Source organism: Tetrao urogallus (genome assembly GCF_951394365.1).
Source record: "Tetrao urogallus genome assembly, chromosome: 3".
Lineage (NCBI taxonomy): Eukaryota > Metazoa > Chordata > Aves > Galliformes > Phasianidae > Tetrao > Tetrao urogallus.
In genome coordinates, this window is record NC_136815.1 from 22,441,059 (window position 1) to 22,461,683 (window position 20,625).

The 20,625-nt window shown below is 41.4% G+C and overlaps 1 protein-coding gene across 1 annotated transcript in view; it reads right to left on the reverse strand.

Moving 5' to 3' along the window:
* Nucleotides 1–342: 342 nt before the first annotated feature.
* The window catches only part of LOC306944797 (neural-cadherin-like), a gene marked incomplete at both ends in the record, with an annotated part of 41,073 nt that continues 20,790 nt past the window's right edge, over nt 343–20,625 (reverse strand). The window contains 20 exons of the mRNA XM_079533398.1: nt 343–735; nt 1,182–1,336; nt 2,363–2,616; nt 3,644–3,824; nt 4,439–4,703; nt 5,104–5,270; nt 7,233–7,413; nt 7,496–7,628; nt 7,786–7,910; nt 8,681–8,808; nt 9,434–9,648; nt 10,742–11,019; nt 11,973–12,202; nt 12,814–12,998; nt 13,742–13,835; nt 15,668–17,285; nt 18,185–18,468; nt 19,046–19,189; nt 19,339–19,525; nt 20,376–20,503. Coding sequence (XP_079389524.1) covers nt 343–735; nt 1,182–1,336; nt 2,363–2,616; nt 3,644–3,824; nt 4,439–4,703; nt 5,104–5,270; nt 7,233–7,413; nt 7,496–7,628; nt 7,786–7,910; nt 8,681–8,808; nt 9,434–9,648; nt 10,742–11,019; nt 11,973–12,202; nt 12,814–12,998; nt 13,742–13,835; nt 15,668–17,285; nt 18,185–18,468; nt 19,046–19,189; nt 19,339–19,525; nt 20,376–20,503 — 5,345 coding nt within the window. The remainder of the gene's footprint in view (nt 736–1,181; nt 1,337–2,362; nt 2,617–3,643; nt 3,825–4,438; nt 4,704–5,103; nt 5,271–7,232; nt 7,414–7,495; nt 7,629–7,785; nt 7,911–8,680; nt 8,809–9,433; nt 9,649–10,741; nt 11,020–11,972; nt 12,203–12,813; nt 12,999–13,741; nt 13,836–15,667; nt 17,286–18,184; nt 18,469–19,045; nt 19,190–19,338; nt 19,526–20,375; nt 20,504–20,625) is intronic.

A 20,625-nucleotide genomic window follows, 5' to 3' on the forward strand; every position in this document is an offset into this window, starting at 1 on the left:
AAAGTCACATCAGGGAGAAAATGAAAGTTCTTTCATCCAGGACAATTCTAGTAGCTTTCTGCACTCTACACAAATAAAAAGGGATGTCATAATTCCACAGTACTCAAATCCTGCATTCCAAAGTTTTCAAGAAAATTAAAAGCCTTACCGCTTCTACCATTAAATAACAATTCATACAGTACATATAAAAAAAGCTATTTTCCTGGGAAAAGTATTTCATACTATTGTAACTAAAAACATGTATCAAGTAAATTACTTGGTGTACTTTATGTATAAAAAAGGGTGTCTTTTAAAAGTAGTGTCCATCTGTCACAGCAACATCTCAAGTTTCTTCAACTCCAGTTACAAATGTTCATGCGAGGGCTCACAGAGTTCTTTAAGCTTATCAAACTTTGACCCCCACTCTCGGAGGAAGTCATAATTTAGATCTTCATCCCCACCAATGGAGTTTAAGGAGCTAAGGCTCCCTGCCAGAGAGCATTCTCCTTCTAAGCAGTACAAATGAATAGTGTCAGCTGGAAGATTCTGTAGATCATTGTCTGCATCCCGGATGATTTGAGAAACATATTCCTTGAAGTCCAGAACACTGCTAACAGCTGACGTTGATTGTTTTTGGTTTGGGACTGAGTCTATTTTTGGTCCAGTGGGTGTCCTGGAATATGGAAATGTTGCCCTCAAGGAGAAGTGGGGAATGTTATGTAGAGGTTTCTTCAGTTCATCTACATTGTAAGCATTCTGGGGAAATAAAACAAAAATGCAAATTTAAGAGAGAAAATTAAAAAGGAAATAGATTCAAAAAATGTTTTTAAGCCTGATGCAACACAAAACTGGATTCCGAGTTTTCTATAAACTGAAGGAGAGAGAGAGCTGAGTTCAGATTGTGCCCTTTGGGTGATGGCAGTCTTTGAGTAAATCTAGAATGGTGTGTCCAGAGAAGTCCCCTCAAAGGTGGCCACAGATGACCAGCATGAGAAGGACAGATTATGCTGAAAGAGAATTCTCCCACTCAAAGAGTAATTCAGGCTAAAAAAAAAAAAAAGCAAAAAAAAAAAACCCAACACCAAAACCTCTTGGCTAAGGACAATAGAGAAAAACAATAAAAATTATGGGAAAGGAAGATGAGGAGAGGCTGGATTTGCAAAGGCTGGATTTGCAAAGACTGGATTGAAGCAGCATCATACCTGGTCGCGTTCTCCACCTCCTTCTTCATTATAATTGAAGACATTTTCTCTAACATCCTCCCAGCTTTCACGCTCCTCAGGAATGTGGTAAATTCCTCCTTTCCGAAACCCCGAACTTCCCCACTGACTCCACACTGTATAGGAAACTAAGAGAGCTGGAAGAAATGAATACACATATTTTTTATATGACATATGAAAAATATGATGTACGATAAACAAGTAGTTACGTGATTCCTGGAATCATCATAGAATCACAGAATCATAGAATGTCTTGGGTTGGAAGGGACCTCAAGGATCATCAAGCTCAAACCCCCTGCAGCACGCAGGGCCGCCAACCTCCACATTTAATCCACTTTTGATTTGACAATCAAATTCCCAGCTAAGAACTGTGTAATCATTAATATATAAACAATTTATATTCAGGAAGGTAAAGAGTCATCTATGCATATTATATTATAAACTTCATTAAAAGAGTATTTTACTTACCTAAAGGAATCCATTTAAATAGAAGGCATTTTGGCCAATCTCTGGCCTTTCACCAATCCTGAGTAAATAAGATATCCAAAGTAAGTAAAACACTGTTTTAATGAAGGTTACAAATGTAATATAATCATTGGAGTCATTACTATTCTGAGATATGTATGCACTTTTTTTTAATATGAGAAACAACTAGTTTTACAGTGTACTAACATTTCAGCCAAAGTGTGCCTAAAAGCATACACATTGTGAACATTTCTTTCTGCCCTGCACTCTTAATGAGACTTGCCTGTTAAGACCATAAACCTTCTGGAAAAAAGCTCTCTACCTTCCTAATATGCGAACAGCACATGCTAGCTGTAGAACCTACTTAATATGAATGTGAGGGCTCTGGGCGAGTGGGAGTTTCAGGTAGATATGGCTGCACACAGATTTGCACACACAGGTGAAAATCCTTATTTATGAAGGATTGAAAATAAGTGATTCTGGAAAAGAGAAGTCCTACATTTGCTTCAAGTGGCTTCAAGCAAGTAAACTCTAAATCTATGTTACTTAGCATCCTTAAATGAGCTCCTAACTGATGATTTCCAGAAAAGGAGAAATACTGATCACAACATCCAAGGCTAAAGCACTTGATTCAATGGATTTAAAAAGAGTAAAAAAAAAAAAAAGAAAAAAGAAAAAAAAAGTACTTGCTTTCCTACCTAGAAAGACAAGGAGACACATGCTGATTGCCAGAATAGAGCCAGAGCTGAGTCCAACAGGTCTTCCTGCCTTCACCTGGCTAATTTCACACCATCTTCCCTTGTAGCCTTCAGGACACTGGCAGATAGTCTTGTCTTGGGATTGAGCCAGACAGGTACCCCCATTCCTACAGGTCCAGTGTCCACAAGGTGATGAGGTACAGTGTCTGAGCCCTGTAAGATTATCAGTCACTTCCACTTTCCCAGCTGGACACCTGTCCAAAAAAAGCACAAGGTATCTTTAAGGCAGGTGAAGCACCTGCTTTTGAATGTCAGCTTTTGAATGCACTAACCCTTTTTCTACAGAGTTCAAAAACCCTTAGCAAGAAGTAGATAGCTGAGATCAATGGGGAAAAGGCTAGCTTGTACTTAGAATAAGATTTATAACGTTCATCTGGATCTTTGGGAAAAAGATGGTCATTGGTCTGCTTTGAACAACCATCGTGTCTTTCAGACCTTGAATCTGCAGAGAAAATCATTTCTTCTGAAACGTAGGCAGAAGGGCCATGCAGGAATACTGTGAAGAACACAAACCTGTTTTCTGTAGAAGAGCCTCAATACTGATCTTGTGCACTAGGACTGATTACAGAGTGTCTCAAGGCACGCTTCAGACCATCTCAGAGCCTCCTTTAGCAACAACTTGCTAGGCCTCAGATATGCCAAATTTTGACTATTGAAAGAATTCAAGAGGCACTTTCTCCCACTCCTGCATGTATGTTTGTATTATTTTGGAACACAAATGCCTGTATTTTGATTTAGCTAGCTAACTGCATCAGATACCAGGCTGGTGGGCTTTGATTCTGACTCTCAGCAATCAATTTTAGAACTCAGTTTTTTGAGAGCTTCATACGAAGTATAACTAACTCCAACTTCTTTAGGGAATATATGTATGATATATTCTCTCTATATATTGTACATACATATGTACACACAATATATACTCTGCATTAAAAAATGTGTATTTTTCATACAGACTAGCAGAGAACAATCCAGCTTCCATGAAAGGGCATTTCATATCAGTGGTGTGTGATCTTCTTATTATGGGGGAAAAAAATGGTGGAACAAGTAGGTTTGCAGGAAAAAGCAAGTTTGGCCCATGACAGGAGATGAGACAGAGAGCAGGATTTGTCTTTGGGATACTCCCCTCTGGCCAGAAGCAGCCGGGAGTTTTGCTGTTGAAAGCAATTTGCCTGAAAACTGCTTCCCAATCACCCCTGTATGAAAAAAAAAAGCTTAATATACCGGCATTCATATTTTCTCCAGAGATCAACACAAAGGAAAGGGCTGTAACAGGGATGGCTGCTGCAGGCACTCGAATGGCATCCCATCGTGACACCCTGCCGCCTCAGAATGAAGCCAAACTCTGTGCTCCTGCCTTCCACAAGTAGTGGCTGGCCGTTGAGCTGGACATCACGCAAACAACCTGCAGCAAAGCAGAGGCATGCAGAGAAGTACACTGAGTTATCAAGTTCCCCACCTTAAGCCTTGCCCCCAACATGTGTGCTGAATTGTAGGAAAACTTAATATTTATAAAGATCCTTACACCACTTCCGTTGTTTTGTTTTAGAAAAGCTACAGGAAATGTGCCTGTATGTCCTGGCCCATCTGCAGATTGGGGCTGTATGAGAAGCAGCATAATGGAAAACTGTCTTCTACAAGGCATGGTCTCAAAGTCCCAGCACCTCCACCCCAAGAAACGGAGAGAGCACTATGGGTTGCCTCCCAAATCTTTCTTCACCTATAAGTACATGTTCCATTCTCTACTTGTGACCTCTGCCATGGAAAATGAAAATGTAAAGTGCTTTCATCTTTAATATTTACAGGAACCTTCACATCTTTGGCAGGACCAAATACAATGGCAAACAGAAATTTGAACCTTAGCTCTGACTTGTCTCTAGTACAGAAGGAGGGATTTCATGAGCACAGCAGTGTACATGGGAATGAATTCTTACTTGGGCTTTAGATCCTTCAATATACTCAAAGATGCCACCTTTAGGCTCTAATTCCCTCTTTTTGACAGCTCATCACATCACTTACCTTGGAAATCACTCTCTGAATGACTGGGAAGGCGGTTTCCTACCACAACACTTGCCCAGTCCATTTCAAACCACCTGTTTGTGCCCAAGACAGATGTCACTTCCTGATCCCCACCACCACTGTTGACACGCAGAGTGAACTCGTTGTTGTAGCGCTCCATGGTCAGCAGGACCCACTGGCCATTATTTATACGTAACGTCTTCATTCTCAGAGAGTGACTTTTGTCCCCCAAGCTGAAGTTAACAGAAAAGTAGCCCTCATCTACCTAAAAGACAATGAAGACCTTTAATAACCCCTTCTCAGTGTTATTGCACTGTCCTGTCTCAAAAAAAAAACAACTGAGTTTTTAAAATTGAAATGGCATTCTTGTTTTTAAGGGTGTGAAAAAGTGCTTTATTCCCAGGTAAAAATTACCACAAGAAAACTGCAGGTTCAGTAGTTTTTACTTTGCAGAAGATGTTCCTATGTTGTTTCATCAGAAAGCATCACTGTTTTGACTGTGGTTCATTTCTGAGGACAACACAAATGAGAATGATTGCCCTCATGTGGACAATTCTTACTGTTTATTACATTAAAAAATAGATGCTCCTAAGCAGAATCATTTCCTCCTGTATACCCCAATACAAATGAGGAGGACTGAGGCATAAGGGCTCCAAAGCACCCACCTCCAGCTGGATGAAGCTGCTCCCATCTGCAGAGGCCAAGCTGAGCAGCGTGCTGCGGGAGATGCGGGTGCGCACCATCAGCTGGATCCGAGTGCTGAGAGTGCTGAGGGTATTCCTTGGCTCGTAATGGATCCAGCTGTCCCTTCCAAAAGCCCATTCTGGAAGAACTACTCACAACATTCACCAAAGCAGAGAAAATCTCAGAAACCACTGCTCCTTTAGTGCTTGAGAATTAACCAGTTCTGAGCATCAGAATTTCAGTTCTTAAGAAACTCTGACAAAGTAATGAAGCATTCTGGAAAGCACTCCCCCACTCCAAACGGTTAAATTCACATATGCATGTATCTCCCTTTCTTAAGAGAATTAAGAAGAAAAGAACAAACCAAGAATAAAAACATTTAGGCAGGAAAGGAACAATCAGGCATTCTGCCGGTCACAGACTATGCATTCTGCCAGTCACTCCTACATTGAGCCCAGTAACCCTTTGCTTTTGTCTAGCTCAATGCTAGCATTTGCAGCCCAACATGTTAGAAGAAACCGGAACCAAATGGAGTATTCCTAACACATCAGGGTATGACTTGTGGATTTTAAACAACTGGTTTCTGAGCGCTTGGTTTCTCCCACTGGTGAGAAGTAGAAACCAATGCAGCTATATCAAATAAGCAGTTGGGCTTCTGAATGAGCATCTCAATATAATGCGAAACAGAATGAGAATTAAATCTAGGCAGATGTTTCTAAACCAGTATCATATATCTGCAAAACATTAATACAAATAACTGAACGATACTGACCATTTATGTGGTCATTATAAACTCTAAACAATGAGGGCTCCAGGCCTAGAATGTGCTGCCAATTGTGACTCCAGTCCTCCCCCCATCAGGCAAGCTTCCACTGAGTCATTTAATGTCACCTTTTAAGTCTCGTGTGGGAGGTGGAGAAAGGAAGAAAGGGTCTGGCTGACTGCAGGGTATTATTATTCTGTATGCAGGATGGAAAAGTAAGACCACTAAATTGAAAGGGTATGTGCAATACACCAGTCCTGCATATTAATCTCAACACAGTGATTCAGTGCTACCTATCATATACTCCTTTTCCAGTGCTTCTCATTCATGTTAAGGTGCAGAGGGGGCTAATTCCCCTCCAACACCACACAAAGCCCCAGATATTATGGGGAACTCATACTGACGGAGACTGTTACTACTAAATTCCTTGTTCCTATCTTGTACCTAGAGACAGAAGGCAGGCATATGGCAGGTAGTCCCAATAAGCACCTATAACTCACGTCTGGTTTGTGATTCCAAGTAATGGCTGATGAAGGTATTAAGATGAGGAAGTCAGAGCCAATCCAAGCATATGTGCCCTGAACATGGCTGAGAGCTATTAGAAGCACTTCATACATTAAAGACTTCATTTTTTAGATTTTTGGATGTTGCTAAAACTTTGTACTTTCTTACAATGCATCAGAGGTTTTCATTATCGCCTCTTGCATGCTTTTGTTCTCTGATGCACATTTCATGCTGATTTTGCACAGGATAACACATTTGCTGGAGCTGTCCTCATTTTATGTCCCTACACGAACCCATTGCTGTGGTCTAATGGCGTTACACAACCTTCATTTCATTCCAGTGGCAGAAGAAAATACAATTATCCCCCTTTTATGGACAGAAAATCGGGCTGGAGGACTTGAGGTTTGTGTCCCCAGGTTTCACAGAGAGAACATTCCAAACTGGCACCTAATCACTCTTAAGACTACTGCAGGATGACAAACAGCACCACATTTATTAAAATAAACTTTTGATCAGTATGGTCAGAGGAAGAATGCACAATGCAATTCTTTTTTCCATCTTTACCACTGAGAAATAAGGTGCCATGCAATGAAAAAGGCAAAACAATGCATTTGACCATTTGCCTACTCCACAAAGTAAAACAGAAGACCCTCATCTGTGTCATTACCTTCATTCAGCAAGATTTAGAAGGATCTTTACTTCACTGCAGATCTAAAACATTCCCAGAATACAGCATGGTCTTATTAAGATCCTAAGTTCAAAGCAAAGGCAAATTCAGAGCAGTGTGTTTGACGCTGTTCCCACTGATCCCTGCCATGAATTTCCCCCTAGAACTTGCAGTACCTTTATCACACACTGGTCCAGCATATCCTGGGGCACAGTCACAGTGAAAGAAGTCCCAGTCACCAACACACCGGCCGTGGACACCACAGGAGACCATCCCAGCACTCTGACACATTTCATCTGTGAGAATGCATCCTGGAGAGCTGTTCAAGGACTCCGCAGGGTGCTCTAAGTCATAAACCTAGGAAAGGACAAAGAGAAGAATCACACCAAATGTTTTCAGTTGACAGTGGTAGACCCAAGATTGGCCATAGCAGCTCTACCTTAGTGTCAACAACGACATTGCGAATGCAGCCAACAAACCCTCTGAAGCGCTCTTGTGAGTCGCGGTAAGGCAAAATCTTTTTAACTCCACCCAGCTGTAGGGGCTGGTGACCACTGAAGATCTTGCCTGTGCTGGGGGGAAGATGGAGAAAGAAAGAATTAGTGGAAAGAAAGAACACATTTTGGTTGGGCTTTTTTTCCCTTTTTTTTTTTTATTTCCCCCCCTTTCTTTTCATGAGCTCTTTTAAGTAATCACATTTCTAGCTCAGGGATTATTATTAGTTTTTACCTCCAAGTTCCCACAGTCTCTTCGGAGGCTTCACAGGCAGACAGATCCACTTGAGAGATCTTCTTAACACTGTCACTGTCTCTAACTGAGCCATTTATGCAGTGGTCAAGAACCAGCTTCACTTTCTGAAGAAAATAATTATTTAAAGCAATTGCATCTGGAGACATGCATACATTTTAATTTTTTTTTTCCACTTATCAGAAGGAAGGATTTTACCGAGTGATGACAGTGTAGGAAACTTCATCAGAACAATAAAACACTTCCACATGCTAATCTGGAAGGTTATTGAATATGGTATATAACTAACAAGCCACAAAAAAGAAAAATTTGACTCTATCACAAGCTGGCCAAGTCATTGACATGGCCAAGAGAGAACAGGATTTTCTTGGAGTTTGCTGCCAAATCAGAACCTGAAGAGACAAGCCGTCTTAGGGCCTGACATGTTTGCTGTCCTGTCTTATGCGTGAGAGAAAGGGGCAATCCAGCAGATGCCTTCAGCAGCATTATATTAGCAAGAATAAATTATACACCCTTATATAAAAGCATACATATCTGCTTTGCATGCATCTCTAAACTCAGCTGGTGGGGCAGGGTTTCTCACTCTCAGAAATAAAGGATACTTCAGTCCATCAATCCATCCTGCCCTCTGGATTATCACAGCTCTAAGTTCTAAGCAATAGGTAGGATCATTAAAAATAAACTGGACTGTTCAAGATCTTCTTCTGATTGACTGCCTCCTGACTAAGGTGATGGCTGACCTTACAAACATCACTCTTTGGCACTGCAGTGATGGAAGGATTGATGAAAGACCTCTACAGAAGAATGAAAGGGTTCTTAAAGGATAACTAGAGACATAAATTAGTACTTCATCAGGATCATCCACATTTACACTTGCCTTTCCATCACTTTTAATTTTTATATTGTGCCAGCGGCGATCTGCGACATTGACTTTTTTGGAAAGCTGGAGGAGAAGCTCACCAGAGCTATGGCTGACAGTCAGTGTTGGAACGCCACCAGACAGCTCTGCAGAGAAAAGATTGTTATTGGATAAGCACCCACGTTCCCATACGCAGCTGAGCTCAAAGTAACATTTTAGTTTGACGAGTTCTTCAGCCAGTGGAGGGAATTCAGTTTTAAAAAAAGTCCAACTTCCAGTACAGCGTTAGGACTCAAACTGCTGGGCATGGTGGCAAATTCATAGAATAACAGAACATTCTGAGTTGGAGCGGATCCACAGGGATCACTGAGTCCAGCTCCCAGCTCCACAGAGGACCATCCCAAATCCAAACCCAGTGTCTCAGATCTGCCCAAACGCTCCCTGAACTCCGGCACTGGGGCCGTGCCCGCTGCCCCGGGCAGCCCGTTCCGTGCCCACCGCCCTCCAGTGCAGAACCTGTCCCTGACCACCACTCAGCCTCTCTTCATACGTTTTGACCTTTTGACCATTCACCATCTTCATGCCCACCCTTTGTACAATCTCTAATAATTTTATGTCCTGCATACTGCTCTATATTGCATTCTCCTTATTCTCCAAAAGTAAGTTTCTGAATCTTAAACAAGCAAAAGAAAAAACAACCAAAATGATTAACTGCTGGTAATTCATGTTCACATAAAACAAAAAAGAAGAAATAACGATGAAGGTGCTAACCCAAAGCAATGAAATCTTCCAGCTGTCCAGGCTGCCCTCGTGCTACTGGTCCCTGGTACAACAGGAGGCCATCCGCGACTTCAGTGATGAACTCTAAGGAGATGCGACTCTCAAAGCAAGGCTTAAGAGGAGGGAACCAGGCATAGCCATGGCCCTTAAAGCTGTGTTTTGTTTGCTGGCAGTCTGGTCCATGAAAATTAGCAGAGCATCTGCATCTATTAAAAATAAGAAAAAAATCTGCCATCTAAGCAGAACTCTCCAACGGCTCATCCCGTTGTAGAACTGAACCTAGGAGCTTCTGTTGCCTCGGCCACAGCAAGTTTAACAAGCACTAGCAAAGCTTTCTTTATAAAAGGAGCCCCACTTACTTGTTTGTACAAATGCTATTAGCTTTAGTTCTAGCAAGAATAATTCTGTGAATTTGTTATATAGAAAGCACATGAAAAATGTTGATCTCTTCAGTCAGAAAAGGGGAAGGGGAGGGGAGAAATTCAGTCTGCAGTTACAAAAACTGCAAGGAAAACCAAAGGGGTGACAGAAATGGGAAAGATATCAGGCAGGGAGAACAGGTGGACTCCTATTTCTTGGTTTCCCATAGCTGACTAGTACCTCGTGAGAGCAGATTGACATGGCTGGGATACAGCAAAAGTCCACTCATAAAACTATTGAAAATGCAGCAGAAACAAAGGAGCCTCAGAACTGAGCAGATAATAGGTAGCAAGGGGCTACCAAAGATAACAGTATTTCTAGGCAGCAAAATCTCCCTGCTTAATTACATCTGAGCAGCACTGTTAGCTTGAGATCTGCACTGTGACCAAGGCTTCTGCATCTTCAAATAGTCTGAGTACTATCTGCCCTATCAAGGCTCTTCAGGAGATACTGGCTAGTTGTTTCTGCCTTATTATGCTGGGATTTTTCAGCTTCATACTATTTTGTTGATGAGATGCCATTTTTGGAGGAAAAAAGGAGGCAAGGAACATGAGGAAGAGGTTATTAAGTAATGTAAGTGACACGATTAAAGTGTTCAATGACATTGAGGTGGGGTGCACGAAACAAGGACATCTTGCAGGATGACATTAAAGGAACCACGACTGCTTGCAAAATTCCCAAGGTTTCCTGGAGACTACAACAATCCTAAGTACCTACTTGAAAACAGAAATCTGTTTGCTGTGTGAAGTACAACAGAACTCTGACCTGTCACAGTGAGGAGACATGCAATGACATCCATCCCCCAAAGCTGCCTGTCCTCCTCCTTACAGACCGATGCAGAAGCACTCTGCTTGCACCCCAAACAAAGCTCTAACCAACCTGTAGCCCAAATCAGTATCCACACACGTGCCGCCATTCAGACACGGGTTTGTCTGGTAAGAGGAACAAGAGAGATGAGGACTCTCCCGAGCTGCACAGCTACACAGGGCACTTCTCAGGACTGTCACAGACACCAGTGAAATGCTTCCAGCTGTGGTTATCGTTGGCACATGACTGTGCTCATACTTGCTGATGCATCCGCTGCTATGAGTGCAGTTTGCGGTCACACATTCATCAATGCCAATCTGGGTGATATTTATATCCAAGATGTTTTCCAGCTGCGGAGAACAATTAGTTATATTCATCTAGCTTTTCCACAAGAGGAAGTTGACAAATGACAGCCATGAAAAGCGCAAGTCTTATTTATTCTCAAAACTGCTTGCTGTGCCATTTCCTTCCAACATCTACCACAGTCTCTGCAGCCAAAGGCAGCTCAGCCTGGTATGTGTTAAGGCGAAAGCCTTGATGCAAGTCAACTGTAATGTGAGTAAGCATTTAGTAGACAAAAGTCTTGCCACAGTCTTCATAAGTTGAGTAAGTTTTATTCACTTTTATTTCTGATGGATTATTTACATAGAATCTGAGATGTACTTCTAATTTGGACTTGTGTCTTAATACTGGGAAGGGTGAACTAGCCTTGGCAAACCTTTTCTGGCAACGAGTTACTATTGCAGCACTGATTACACATTTACAACAGAGAGTCATTTAGATTTTAGCAAGACTACTTTTTCTTTTTTGGAATGTGCACAAACTTCATTACATTTTCAATGCATATGTCCAACTTATTTCTCCACTGGACAGTGGTTATTTTACTGCTTTCCTCTCTTTACTCAGAAAGCTGGAACTGTTTGTTGAGTGAGCACAGGTTTGTGAGCTTCAGCTACTGAACATTTCTGTATAACAGAAAATAAACTGAAACATTAAGGTACCATGTAGCAAGGTAGCAGCCAGACAACATCCTTTTTACAGGGTTTTACAGTCTTTTCAATAGGAAAAACATGTTCATAATCCCAAAAGTTAGATCACCGTGACTCAATATGAGGCTTTTAAAACTTTCCTATTTGAAACTTTTAATACAGGACAATTTGACTTTGTTAATTAAAATCATCCATTTTTCTCACACATTATTCCTTCAGTCCTCCTAAATAGGCACATCCACTAGGCAGTGGACATTATTTGAACAGATACAAAGAGAAGATGCTGTGGTTTCTTATCTTTTATATGTACTTACCCATGCTCTGGAAGCTGCTACATTGCCATTAAGTTTTTCTGTTTTATAATAGGGGGGGCCATAAACTGCAAACCAAACATCAACCCCTCGTGTTTGACTTGACTTTAGCACACTGAAAATGTGAACATTTTCAAGTTGGACTGATATGATTTCTGAGAGCAGCTTCTTCAACTGGTTGTATTTACTCTCTTTTTCGGGGGATTGGGATATGAACTCCTCTGGGGTGATATCTGTAACAGAATTTAAACAAAAACATACCTCACAACTGCTATAGCAATAAAAGAGGAGACCACTGCAGAGCAAATATTAAGGCTGCAGAACATGAATTCAGCTGCAAATTCATGACTGTTTTCACTTTTAGGCTCTGAAACTTTTCATGCTGGCTTCTGCTCAAAACTTGTGTTCTGAAGCTTTTTGAATCTTATTTGTTTCTTTCTTTTTTATTCTTTTAAATCAGAAACATAGTTCAGAATATTTTACTTTTTCACAAAGATTGAAACAATTTCCTGAATTTCAGGCAGGCAGTTGTTCAAACAAGGATTTTTTTTCTGAAACATAAATTGGTGTTTTGTTGAAAAGTTGGTGTAGAAATCTTGTATCTTTGTTTTCTGCATCTGACAAGCATTTCTGGCTGATTTTTCTCCAGACATTTTCCTTACATACAGTAAGGACATGTCAGAAGACCATGCAAATAGATGTAGACGCATTTTCAAACCCTCACCCAGCAAGCTACTAACTCCTATCACGTTAAAGAGAATTAAAATTCTAAGTAACGTGGCAGTAACACCGAAGAAGTAGATTTCAGCATTATGATCCTAATGTACTTCATCACTTTACTTACCTTTGATTTGTAAAGAACCAGCATTATGGAGAGCATCATCTTTGATTTCCTTCACTATAACCTTTACAGTTGAGACAACATCTGGCCAAACACCGTCGATGACTCTAACCTTTATGTTGTATGTTCCTGGTGGGGTTCCTTCTTTAATAGTTAGCAAACCTGAGTTATCATTAAGGATAAAGTACCTGCAATAAAAGTTAAGCCAAGGAACAAGCTATGAGAAGTTAAAAAGCTAAGAAGTAATTATTATCACTGACGGTTCTTCTGATGCACTTTATTTTGGGAAAGCTACTGAAGATGGCAGATGTGTTCCCTCGTGAAGGAACAAGGCAGAACCTCCTACTGACCCTCTAGGAGTACACTGAGAAGGTTTCTTCCTCCTTCTGTGCCATAGAAAACTGAGTAGGAAGATTGTGGCTGCTGTAGCCATACCTTTGGGAACAGCGTGAATTGCCAGTCTAGGTACATTCATTCCAAAGGACACAACCCACCCCAGCAGCATGTGTACATCCCAACTCTGCTCACAACTTTGGTGTGAACACATCCTACACATATAAGCTCTTATAAACGGTGGTGACACTGGAGCACTAAACTCCAGGAGTCAGGAGAAGAGAGGCTGGAAGGCAGTGGGTAGTTTTTCTGTAGTGGTTCACTGATACTGGTTATGGATATGGCTAAGAACGGGGATTTTGGAACAGTGTCCTATTAGATAGGGCACCCCAGCAGGCAACAGGAAATGGATCCTTTGGCACGCAGCATTATTTACTGTCATCTCACAATCAGAAGGGATTCTGGAGAGCAATCTTACCAACAACCTGCTTTTGCACACTTGTTTTCAAATAAAGGCAGTTTAAATACATTCAGTGTTTTTGTGCGTGGGTAAGTTTTCCATACATTTCACCCAACTTCCACTTTTCTGTCTAAATACCTTGATGCCTTTCCTTCAAATTGGTAAATTTTACGATCCCAATCATCCTCATCAGGAGCAAGGACTTGACCCAAGACAGTCGTGGGCAGGATACCTAAAACAACATAGCACATAACTGGCATAGTGAGAACAATCACATCTTCACAAACAGATTGGCCACTCAAGGATTACTGGTTTGCCTTAAACCTTAAGCCCTTACAGAAATAGTTATGCTGATTCCTTGAAGATGTGCACCAGTATGTAAATACCACGTGCTGTAATGCTAACTGGGTGTTTGCTACATGGCTGTATGGATTCAGTTCAATCAGGGGCTGCATGAAAAAAAAATCAGGAAGGAAAAAACTAGCCATCTCTGAATAAAGATGCAAGAGAAATCCAGAAACAATGCCAGGACAATTCTTTCCACTATTTTGGCTGTAGTCCCCAACTTTAGTCCCCAGTTTGAAGAGTAGTTTAGACAGGGATTGGGGTTTGGCAGAAAAAACAACCAAAATACTGATTGAATTGCAAAGGGCAATAAAAACCCCAAACAAACAATAGCAATTTGGAAGAAATTGCAGCAAGATTGAGAGGATGTCTAAAATACAGTAGCCAGGCTTATTTGGTGTAGGTGGTAAGACTTTGGGGTGAGAGGGAAAGTGGTATGTATTGTGCTGATCTTAAATCCTCTAAGAAAAACTCACAAATAAATGGTTTGGAGTTTGCTTTTGTTTAAAATCAATAGCCATTTCTGAAGGAAAGATCCACAAATATTTCAATTCATATATCTATTAAGTAAAGAATCAAGGATACATAAAGAGCAAAGAATGCGGGATTTCACCTTGTGAAAGGAAATAGCACAAACACTGATATCTGAGGGGCTGCAAGCAGCAGCAACAGAACAACAGAAAATTGTACCTCTTCTGAAGCTGTGACAATATTCATTTGGTATTTTGCAGAAGACAGTATGTGGGATGCCCTGGTCTTTGATTGCTATATTATACAAATGTAACACACAACACAACAGTAACTATCTGAGTCTGTTTCAGCTGAACATTTAAAATAGCCAAAGATCTTTAGACTTGCTTCTCCCTCCCAGAAATCAGCAGTACAGATGAGTTTTACCTTTAAAGGGGCAGCTAACAGAAAATGCAGGCTTAATGAAAAGATCTGGTACTGGGCTTTGAAGCAGAGACTCTCAGTTTTTGACAGAAAAAAAAAAACAACAGGCTTGGTTTCAACTTTACAATAAGCTGACTTGAGAGTGGGCATAGAACAGGCAGAACATTTCAATACAAATAGAAGATCAAATAGAGCATCTATACATAAGTAGTTTCTACTGTGCCCACAATTCATACCCTATTTAATGAGCTATTGCACCATATGTCATACAGCAGAGAAGAGGAATGAAGGACTGACCTGAGCCTACATGGATGCAAGCAACCTAGTATCTTTTTACTTTAACTTGAGGTTTAACTTGTTGATGGGCATATCATGTAGGACACTGGAGCACAGAAGAACTGCTATCTAATCGCCAAAGCAGAGCAGGAAAGGAGGTCTCTCTCACAATGCTGCCTCAACATCTGCAGAAAATTGCCCCCTATTAGCTATTAGCAATTGTCAGCTTTTCTTTTTTTCCTCTGACATGTTAACTGTGCTGTAAAACTGCACCTGGAAACAAGCAGACATTACTCAAGTATGATAAAACCATACATAGAAGAGCAGCCAGCTATCCTCTTAAATCAAGGCTATCTCAGTGTCTTTCACAAAGCAAGAGGCCCAGAGACCTGTGCACTGCCCACCTACCATTCTTTATGTGGGCAAACCTCAGTGGCACCTCTGCTAAGATCTTAACTTATGTGGAACACACCAAAGTCCTCTGAAGAATCTCACAGCTGCTCCTTTAATACTGTAATACGTGGATGCAAGCATCAGAGGAGGACTTACCATCATAGCTGTAGATGAGACATTCCATGTAGCCAGCAGAATGTGGGTGATCATTTTGGTCCCCAATATTCACAGTTAATGTGTTGGTGGAGCTCATGGGTGGAATCCCACTGTCTGTGATCAGAATGGGCAGGTGGAATACCTTGTGCACTTCCCTGTCAAAGGTACGCAGTGCAGTGAGCAAGGCACTGCCATTATGGAAATCCTGCAAGTGGAAGTTACCAAGACTGTCGAAATTGCTGAGTAAATGAAAGGAGAAAGGTGCTCCGTTAGCAGCAGTGTCACGATCCTTTGCGTACAGCAAAGTAGAGGTCTCATTCATTTGGACAGACTGTGGAGAAGCTGTGTTCTCCCAGACCACTGGGTTATAATGGGCCTCAAACTCTGGCCCATTGTCGTTTACATCCTGCAGAGTCACTAGAACTGTGGCACTGCAAGCCAGAGGGGGCTGCCCCATATCAGTGGCAATGACAATGAGCTGGTATTGTGTCACTGTCTCGTGATCCAGCACTCCTGCAACTATCACCCAGCCATCACTAGCCACAGAAAACTGGCCACCTGGGTCAGACTTGTTTAGCAGATGGAAAGAGAACCTTCCATTCAGGCCAGAATCCAAGTCAACAGCAGAAACTTGAACAACTTTGGTGCCTAGAGGCACATCTTCTGCCAGAGATACCACTTCATAGAACTGGGGGTAGAAGACAGGAGCATGGTCGTTGGCATCCTCCACGTAGATGACACAATGAGCAACGCTGAAGAAATCCATGTCCTCTGCTTTCACAGTCAAATTAAACACCCTCTCATGAGGCTTCTCAAAATCAATCTGCTTTCGTAGATGGATAAACCCACAGTTGTTGACTTTATCTGTCTCTATGGAGAACTTATGGTCATTGTCGCCATCAAGGATGCTGAATGTCACCATGGCATTTTCTCCCTCATCTCTGTCCACAGCAGACACTACTGCAACCTCAGTGTTAATGCTTGCATTCTCAGAGACAAACGCTGTGTAGATCCTTTGGAGGAAGACTGGAGCATGATCGTTTACATCAGTCACCAGAATAGTGGCAGTGCCTGTCCCAGCGAGTCCTCCTCCGTCTCTGGCCTCAACCACTAATAGGTACCTGTCTTCCTTCTCCCGATCCAGGGACCTAAGCATGGTATAGATAGTACCACTAACAGGGTTAATTGAAAACAAGTTCAGGTTAATTTCATTTTGGACATTCTGAATGATTCGGTATGTTAGCACAGCATTCGTGCTGGCCCTTGGGTCATCAAGGTCCACTGCTGTCATCTCCATGACAGACGTGTCTGCTGGGGAATCCTCAGGGACATAACCCATGAAACAACCATCTGACACACAGAGAAAAAGGGGTGCATTGTCATTCGTGTCCCTCACTTCTATGATCACATCTGCAAAGCCAGTCAGTCCCTCTCCGCTTTCATCTGTTGCAAGAACAAGAAATTGCCACGTTGATCGTTTCTCACGGTCCAATCTTCTGTTTGCACTGATCTCACCCGTGTTCTCATCGATGCTGAATTCACTCCCAGCTCCCTGTCCATGCAGGGAGTAGCTAATAGAATTCTGATCTGCCTCTTGGTCGGGGTCTGTCGCAGACACCTAGAACAAATCACAGCAGGGAAACATTTATGCAAAAGAAACAGTAAAACACTCTTCTTTTATTGATAACAGTTAGGATTATGCAGGCTAAAAAAATAGCATGCATTTTAATAACAAACATCTTTTGGCTTGAGTCATCCAGGTCAAGTATTTTCAACAAACATCAATGCACAGCCTGGAGAAACAAAAAGATCATGTTTAGACTAATATATTCTACTCCACATTTTATTTTGGAAAGAGGAAATAACTGCGGAAAGAAGAAACTGGGAATAATAATAGATCTGTAGAACATATGTTTCTTATGAAACTATTCAGAGCTGTAATACTTAGAGAAATAGGGACTTTCTCTCAGAGCGAACAGAAGACTGTGAAGGCAGGGTGGCCACACATCCAAGCTGATTACCAGCATAGAGAACCCCAGCTCCTGATCTGCACCAAGGGATAGTTTGGAAAACTGCTGGTTGGGCCAGAAAGGCAATCCCCTTGCCAGGGCATGCTCTAACAACGAAACAGTGAAGATGATCGAGTCCCACAGTCAAAGAACATTCCATGTAAATGTTTATTTTGTAGCACGTGTAGCCAGAGTCTGTGAACTTAAATGTATGAGGTATGTGTGTCTCTGCAAATTTAAATGCGTGAGCTCAAATAAACATTCCTTTGCTTTGTAAGGATTATTGTTCAACATTTGTGATGGTCAAGGGAGAAAGTTCACACAAATTCAACCAGGCTCTCATTATTCTCTTGTTTACAGAAAGTTGATAGCTAAATTCCAGTTACCAAGGCTTACTCACTTGAAACTGTCTCCTTCTATTTGTGTGAATGGATGGGACTGAACCATCCCGAGCTCAATCCTGGAAGAAAAAGTCAGGTTTTGTTCAGCTTCATGCAAACTCTTTTACCTTTAGAACAAGTACAGGCAGATCTGTGAGCTCCTCCAGGACACTGCCCTGGTATTCATTCTGAGTGAAGACTGGTGCTTCATCATTCTTATTGACAACATTGATGACGATAAGAGTGTGATTTTCCCATTTTCCATCAGATGCTACGAGCTGGAGCTCATAATGTTGTTCTTCTTCATAATCCAGAGACTGAACGATGAAGACAGTACCAGCCTCAGGTTCCACATCAAAAACACCTTTTGTGTTTCCTGATGTGATCTGATACCTGAGTTTGGCATTTGCACCTACAAGAGAAAGCAAATGACCATGGCTCGTACGCTCCCTCTTCAGTTCAGTCCTACATAGTGGACATGTACCTGACACAAACCTTATTCACTCAAATCAGAAAAGGCTGTTACAGAGTGTGCAGGAAACACAATCACAAACAGAACGATCCATGAATGTAATCTGAAAGGTATGTGTATGGGAGATTTGGGGTCAGATCTGTATTTTTAGCCACAGATATGATTTGCAGTCACAGACAAGTCCCTGTTTATTGATAACAGAAGAATTGTGTGCCTCTAATTTATTGTTCACTCACTTAAAATAAAAAGGTAAAACACAATTAAAATATTAGAAGCTGTTTTTGCTTAGGGTTTCCTTAACCTTCTACTTCAAGTGCCAATATTCCTTGACTTTTTTGGTTTCTTTTTTTACCACTGGATGGTGCTAAAATATAATGACATTGCTCTATTTTGAGAACGAATTCATCTGAGAACATTTGACCTGTAAATTTGACCACTAGGGAAACAACCTTATGGACAACACTTAGGAATACTAAGAGGACTTAAAGAGAAAGACACGCAGGGCAAGACCACTCACCCTCATCTCGATCATCTGCTGTTGCTGTCACAACAGGACTTCCAACATCCCTGTCTTCATCTACGCTGACCTCATACACCGGCTGAGAAAATGCTGGAGCATTGTCATTCACGTCACTAACAAAAATCCTGACATAGGCTGTGTCTAAGGAGATGCAAGATGAACAAGCACACTAGAAAGGCAGAGGTGAAACACCTTATTCCAGACAGCTTACACACCTCCCTAGTCTAGTAAAGCTAAGGAACCCAATTTCTGATCTCTTTATCCAATATAGAATTTGTTACTAGTTTTACCTGTGTTGGGCTGCCCATGGACACCAGGTCTGGAAGATTTTGAAGAGTCCTGAGATTGAACTTCAATCAAATAAGAGGCTCTTTTCTCTCTATCAAAAGATGCTTGGGTGGAAATAATTCCTGTCTCAGGTTCAATGGTGAAGAACTGGTAGTCCTCACTAGCATCTTTCAATATAAAGTAGCGAACCTAAAAGGAAAACAGTCAAGGCAGGTTACATTTTCCACTTCCATTTTCATGTCCAGGTGTCATGACCTCCCTCTCCCTCACTAGCTTTCTGGGTCTCTCTGCAAGATGGCAATGCTCTAAGGGAGAAAGCTCTCATCTGGACAGAATTTGAGAAGACTTTTCTCTATTTCAAAATTAAAAAAAAATCCAATACAATTCTCAGAGCAATTGCAGCAATCATGTCAAAGCCCATCTAGCACAGTATCTCCCCTCCAACATTGGCTGTAGGAGTCAATTTAAAAAGATTGTAAGTAACAGAAAGTACAGAACGACACTTTTCCTGGTGCCTCCCAGACTTCAGGCAACCCACACTGCTTCTGGTATCAAATAAGCAGAGCTAATCAATAGTTTGGGTTCACTCCCAGAAGATTTGTAGGATTTTTAGAAAAGGCTCAGGAAAATGCACAGAAAATGTGTGTTTCCATCATAACACTGTTTTTTTTTTAATTCTTTTTTCTTCAAGAGTCAGGTCTCTGCAATAATAATAGTTAAATGAAAAGCTATTTAAACTGAAGAGCCAAGATATTGGAATCGTGTCATGGGAGCAATCCTGAGAATCACACAGCAGTGCTTTGCCATGGTTGCTAGTTCAGGATGACCTGATATGACAAAGGATCTCAAGATCCTGAACAGCATCTTCTCTGCCTGCACCCCACATTATGCACATCAGACCCAGACACATGCTAGACAAACGTGCTGTAAAAAGCGCTTATAGTTCATTACTCTTGTCATCTGCTGCCTGTGCACTCTCACTAATTACAATATCAAAACTTGCCTATTGGGAGGAAAAAAATTGGATGCAAGGTCAAACCTGTCCATGAAGACCTGAATCCAAGTCTGTTGCTAAAACCTGAACCACCGATGTGCCAACATCAGCTCCTTCTGGCACAGACACCTCATAGTTGGAAGACACAAAGAATGGAACATTATCGTTGACATCTGCAAAAGATGATGGATTCAGATAATGTTTGAAGTCTTCTGGAACATCTTTATTTATTCTAATTTTTTCCGCACAACTAATAATTTTGTTTGGAGAAAAACTGGACTTAGGTTTATGTGGT